The following is a 6,380-nucleotide window of genomic DNA, read 5'->3' on the forward strand; positions in this document are numbered from 1 at the left end:
CAGTCAAACAGATTGCACAACCTCAGGCCATGAACAAAACAGCATGCACAACTCCAGGCCCCAGGCAAGCAGAGAAGCACTATCTCTCTCTGTCATCTCCCTGTCCTTATTCTTAGACTTATTCTCATCTCCACAGGGATGCACTTATTTATGCTGTCTGGTTCAGCTCCTGAAAAACAGTCTGCACACAGACCTGTTTGTGGAGGTACTGCTGCTCCTGCAGCAGCACAAGAATGGGATCTATAGGCCCTGTTTCATGGAAACTGACTGTGTCTTTTATTTGGCTCCCTGATCTGAGCCAGAAGACAAACCTCAAATTGCATCATGTTCTTACGGTGTGTTTGTTTGTGTTTGTGTTTGTGTGTTTGTGTGATCAATATGATCTGCAGCTCCCACTCCAACTAATGTGCTTTAAATAGGAGAGTGCTTGTTGTTTGGGAGGACTAATTAAAATGATTTATGCTAGCCTTGCATGACATCACTGGAAGCCAAAGTACAGCCCACACGATAAAAAGCCAAATGAATTAATTTATTTGCCAGACACATATACTCTGTGAAGCTTGGCGAGCTGTGTAAGAGACAGCTTATCAATAATATTAAATTACAAGTGTACACCTATACTTCATCTGTTTATGCATTCTCTGAATATTGTAGGTGAAATCAAATTGGCTCTCATATAAGCTAAGGTCTATTTGAATTCAGGGGCATTTACTCCCTCAGTTATTTGTTTGTTCAGGTGAGATTGCCATTTAAACTCTGTTGGTACTGAGTAACCATATCCAGAAGACACAAAGACAGTTCTAAGGAAAACGTGTCCAAAAAAACAGCAAATGCTATGAAAAACAGAATATTGTCAACAATCACACTAACAGAGTGTAATAGTTAATTCTTGATCTTGAGATTTGGCAAAATAAATTTAGCTTTAAACCGCATTTCATGGCCTTCATCAGAGGATGGAGTAACCTCAGTGGTCTTTGAGTTCAGTTGTCACAACATGCCCTAAATATAGAGCTAGATAGATATCTAGATATCTAGATATATAGATCTGTAACATGTTAATTGTCAGCTGCACAAGCTAACTGCAGCAGTTAGTGGCAGTTATCTACTTTTCAGTCCATCAGGAAACTTCATAAATCACTTTGGTATCACTTCCGTAAAACTGGCCTATGTCTTTCTTGGAAGCTGTGTTCGGTCCCGGTCCAGCCATATTCACTGGGAGGTTCCTGAGCCTGATTCTGTTGCACACTAACAACAGCTACAGCCACAGTTAGTGCAGTGCAGCCGGAGGACATCAGAGGGAAAAGCAGAAAAAATATTTCCTCCATAAAATATAATCCAGTCTCACCAAAATAACTGATAAAGTATTGTTTTGTACAGTGATAATAAAGTTGTTATTGTACAGTGATAATAAAGTGGTGTTTTTGTACAGTTGTGTTTTTGTACTGTAATCAGTGAGGATCAGCCCCCAGAAACACTCCACTCCAGCAGAAAGCCATTCTCTTGCCGTGCTCAGTAGGAGGCAGGATTTGGGTATTAGCAAAATGAATGAGCCCGCCAACCAGCAATTTATATAATAATACTCCACACAATGACCACAGAAACCGACTATTTAAATTCTAATACAGTATATTAAAAACGAACCACTACTGTACAAATCAAAATATTGGAGATAGGAATGCCTGCACTGTAAACGATTTCCTTGTATATTTACAGTAAGTTACTGGCAGCACGGTTGCCAGCAAGTTGCTGTATTTTGCTTTACAATAAACTACTGTAATTGTACTGTAATGAAATTTACAGTATATAGAACAATACTGTATTACTACAAAACAGTATTTTACTGTATTTTTACTGTATTTGGTCTATTTCTACAGTATTTTATTATATTGTACTGTAATATCTGCAGTTATATTAATATTGATATCACTGCTATTTATTACTAATTATAATTATTATTATTATTACTAACAATGATAATATATATTTTAATTATATAATAATCTCAAATGTTACTAATATTGTAATATTATACTTCAGAATAACATTACAAATCAAAAGGCAACCAAACAATGTTCTTAATAAAAATATACATTACTATTACATTATCAATAATGTCATTAACATTATTCATTTTATTAACATTTTGTTACTGACAACATTCAGCCCAGAGAACAGTGCAAGTCCAATTTGTTGATTTCCTCCAACATATTTACAAATTACAAATTTATTTTTTTCAAATAACTTTTACATTTTAAAATGTATTTAACCACAGGCTTCTGGAGTTTTTTGATTACGAACCAAGCCCCCTAGCAATGCAGAAAAAAACACAGGCATGAAAACTTTTTTAATGCCCTAGGACAGTGGTTCCCAACCCAGTCCTCAAGTTACCCTGTTCTGTTCCAGCTCTACTCTTGCACATCTAATTAAGGTCTAATGCTGACTGGTTGAGCAACAGAAACAGATCAGGCCAGATCAGAACTTCAGGACTGGGTTAGGAACCACTGTCCTAGGAGAGGACTATATTAACCTTACAAATCCAACAACAACAATACCTTCACTAGATGAGCTATTAAAAGGTTCAGTTGGTAACTTTTAGAAAAAAATAACTTTTTGTCATATTTGCTGAAACTGTCACTATATCCTGACAGTACTATATGAATCAGTCTAATCTGTGAAAAAATATTTCAGCAAATATGACAAATGTTATTTTTATAAAAGTTACCTACTGAACCTTTAATGAAGGGCATGTGGGTGGTGTCCAACAGGCCACTGGCTGCCTACCACTGGCCCTCAGTTTGAAGTCCTCCATTCAAACTCCATCAAGGACCGAATGAAGCTGTTGACATGCGGGTTGATGGCCATTACCTTCCTGTGAACCACCCTCCCAGTCTTCTTGCTCACTCCCTGTCTGGCAGAGCATTTCTTGCCATCCTCAGGGTTGATCCTGACCAGAAACCTGTAAGCAATATCAAACAGTCAATAAATAGTGTTTTATAAAGAAGACTTAAGTGCACTCAGCCCAGTCTCAAATTTCTCCCTGTTCCTGCAACTTTTAGCTCCAACCTCTACTGTGGCCACACCTGATTTGTAGGGCGGCTCGGTGGCTCAGAGGCAGGAGCGCGCCGTCCGCTCCCCAATCGGAAAGGTTGCTTGGTTTCCCGGATCCCCCCGGCTCCTCCCTGGCACGTGTCGAAGTGTCCTTGAGCAAGATACTGAACACCAACATTGCTCGCTGATGCATAGCGATCAGTGTGTGGATGTGTATGATGTGTTAGCTTTCTGTTCGAGTGGACTGTTGGCCACTCGCTGTGTGGGGAGAAGCGTGAATGTGCAACGTCAGTGTAAAAGCGCTTTTGAAGTGGCTCAGAAGACTAGAAAGGGCGCTATACAAGTACAGGCTCCCATTTACCATTGTACCATTTACCCATTTAATTTATAATACAGAAGTGTAACGCAGAAAAGAAATTCACTTGCTGCTGAACCAAAGCATCCAATGGTTCATGCAGCCAGTCTCCTGGTACTCCACGTTGAAAACGTAAGTAAAGGCTTGCAAATAGACACGGCGAAGCAGCCTAAAAGTTATCAACCTCCTGTCCCAAGCCCATCATGGCGACATCTTCCTTCCATGGACAGCATCCACCTGGATGCTGTCCATTTGATTGAATGTCCTGAAAATGAAAGGACAAATTGTTACTCAATTACCTACAATATGTTATTCTGAAAGCAACCTTGTTATGTCAATAAAGTCCATGGACGACTCTGCACCAGCAAAATGAACTTCACTGCATTCTTAATGGTACCATTTGCATATTACTGTTTCTACATATTCATTATTACAACAGTAAAGTTCATACAAAATTCACACACACACTTATGGATGGCACAGGGTCCAGGTCTTCAATCCATCCATAAGTGAACACACATTCCTCACTATACTCTGAGATTTTCTGAGATTGAATCAATCCCACACCCTGAAATCCATAGAGATCTGGTATCAGAGTTTGTTGGCTAAAAAGGCATAATAACTACAATTTTGAATGGCAAAATAATGTTCAAAATAGCTATAGCTACAACATGAATATGACATCTGAGCAGCACAAGATATGAAATATTGATCAAATATTGTCAGTGATAAAATTTAGCTCTCATGAAACAAGGGGTGCACTTACTTTTACACAGCCTATTTTTCATTTATTTGAATTTTCTATCTTCATAAAGATATCTAGAATTTTGCCATTGTGCAAAAACTCAAGGGGTCTACCATCTTTTTAACGGCACTGTAGGCAAAACGAACAATGGATGTGTTTGAGATAGAACAATACTTACATCGGCCAGCATGAACAGGGAGTCCGTCGCCTCCCTGAAGTAGGCCATCAAGAGCAGGACAACTGAAGTCGCCATCAAATCTTGATCTTGTAGTGTCCTTGAGTCGTTCTCCATCTCGGTCAGCAGCAACTGAATCTCCCCTCTCCACTTCAACTTCTGATGCTGGAAGTAGTTGATGACTCGCCTGCCTTTATTCTGCAGTGCCTCGGTCAGTCTTGAGATAATGTCAATCCCAGTCAGCTTTTCAAAGTGAGAACAGAGCCATCTTTTCTGGAAAAGAAAGGGCCACTCTTGCATAACATCACTGACTCTGAAAGGAGGACTGAAGTTGATGAGTTGCTGCTGCTTTAGGTACGTTATGTGCATAAGGTCATCAACCATCCCCCTCTCTGCCCCTCTGGGTCCTTCCTTCCTGTACAGCGTGACCAACATCTGTCTCTTGACCTCAAGAGAATCTACTGTCTCTCCTTCAGGCAGGTTATGAGGCTGCCAGTTGATGCATCCATAACTGTCCACTTGACTGCAGGTATTTTTGGGCTGGGACTGGGAGGCATCACCATCATTCTTGTTTGTCCTCTTTGGTCTTCGAATTCTAGAGAGAGTGTTGTTCCTGTTGACATGTTGCACTCTTGTTTTGATATGATTCAGGAGGGAAGTGTAACCAGAACCCAAGAGGTCTCCCTCATCTGTGACATCAGCAAAAGTTTTGGGATATTGAGCAACAACATTCTTGGCTATCTGAGTACATTCACCCCAACACTGTTTATAACTTAGCTAAGCTTGTGGCGAGTACATAACAAAATGCATTGAAATACGCATTCAGCTGATTTTGACTGTTATCTTTAACTTTTTACAAAATTGGACAAACCTCTCCTCTGAAAGGCATCTATAAGTTTGCGGCTCTGTATGGGTGTCAGGATGTCCTGGATGTCATCCTCCTTCACATAACTCAGATCTGCAACTTCTTCTATTCCAACAACCAAAAGCAGTCGCTCAACCAGTGACCTCAGCCGATCCTCATCCAGCCTTGGGAGTGCTGCTGCGATTGCGTCCATAATTGTTTCAGGCATTGTCCAATCAGGTGCACTCTGCTTTGATCAAGTAAAATCAATACAATTTTCCCAAACACAATTCCACTGTCACCATCTGCCACTGCCACAACCAGCCTCTTAGAATATTTAGTATTCTTGTACACTACAGCAGACAACTCTGTAGTGTTTTTCCTGTTGGCCAACGTCCTGCTGAGCGCCTGCTGAATTCCGTGACTGTAGAGCTTCTCTTCAAAGTTGCTTGCTAGTCCTACCACTTGAATGTTTGGGAAAAACAGCTGCCCTGTGCTTAAGTAAGCCTGCAATAATTGGTGCCTTTCTACCAGTGAGCTGCACAAATTTTTGAAGTTGCGCAGTCTCCTTGCACACTGTTTGTGATAGCAATGCTTGCTTTCAAACCATAGGGTCCACAGTCGAATTAGAGGGCCAAAATGTAGAATGAGGTCTGGATAGTGCACTAAATAGTGATGTTTGGCTTTTAGCGAAGAGTCAGGGAACATGGTACTTCTGAAGTGTATATATTCTTTAATGAGAATCTTTAAGTACGCAATCTGGCCATGGCTGATTTTTGGTGCACAAATCAGCTCGACTATTTCCCTCAGTTTTAGGCACAGTTGCCAAACTTGGTTGTCAACTGGATTCTTAATACGATCCCCAATGTAAAGAGGAAGCAATCGTAAAAAGCACCAGTTCTGTGCTGCATGACCCCCAAGTTTCTCCCCCTTTTCCTTAACTTCACATGGCCTGTTGTTTGAATCACTACCTGAATATGTGAACTGTGAAATGCACCTGTTTAATTGGACATATGTAAAGTGTTTCTCAACATTTACAAGATGGCTAATGTACATTGCCAAGTCATATGAGACTACCCCCTCAAACAGGTCATGGCCCAAACAAGGAGGGAGACCTGGACGACACACATTAAAGTGTTTCAGGTTATTGAAAACAGAATCAAATTTGATTCCATTGACCATAGCTTGGTCACCACCGAGTTGCTCAACACTC

General features: G+C 40.5%; 1 protein-coding gene across 1 annotated transcript; it reads right to left on the bottom strand.

The window, feature by feature from the left end:
• Positions 1-2,790: 2,790 nt before the first annotated feature.
• LOC118323041 lies at positions 2,791-5,396 on the bottom strand. Its single transcript, XM_035654961.1, has 4 exons — positions 5,181-5,396; positions 4,327-5,064; positions 3,081-3,232; positions 2,791-2,956 (listed from the first exon to the last, which is right to left on the bottom strand). Exons 1-4 carry the CDS (start codon positions 5,394-5,396, stop codon positions 2,791-2,793), a joined length of 1,272 nt encoding a protein of 423 aa, XP_035510854.1.
• Between the last annotated feature and the right edge of the window lie 984 nt (positions 5,397-6,380).

This window comes from Morone saxatilis, unplaced genomic scaffold (genome assembly GCF_004916995.1).
Source record: "Morone saxatilis isolate NCDOM2014 unplaced genomic scaffold, NCSU_SB_2.0 Contig14, whole genome shotgun sequence".
Lineage (NCBI taxonomy): Eukaryota > Metazoa > Chordata > Actinopteri > Moronidae > Morone > Morone saxatilis.

Bases quoted from the DNA above. Each gene is read 5' to 3' on its own strand.
- LOC118323041 (XM_035654961.1), bottom strand. From the start codon at position 5,396: ATGCCTGAAACAATTATGGACGCAATCGCAGCAGCACTCCCAAGGCTG. The intron at 5,065-5,180 runs GTAAAAAGTTAA...GAATGTACTCAG, and splicing joins GGAGAGGTTTGTCCAATTTT to ATAGCCAAGAATGTTGTTGC. The intron at 3,233-4,326 runs GTAAGTATTGTT...GCTATGCATCAG, and splicing joins CCCTGTTCATGCTGGCCGAT to CGAGCAATGTTGGTGTTCAG.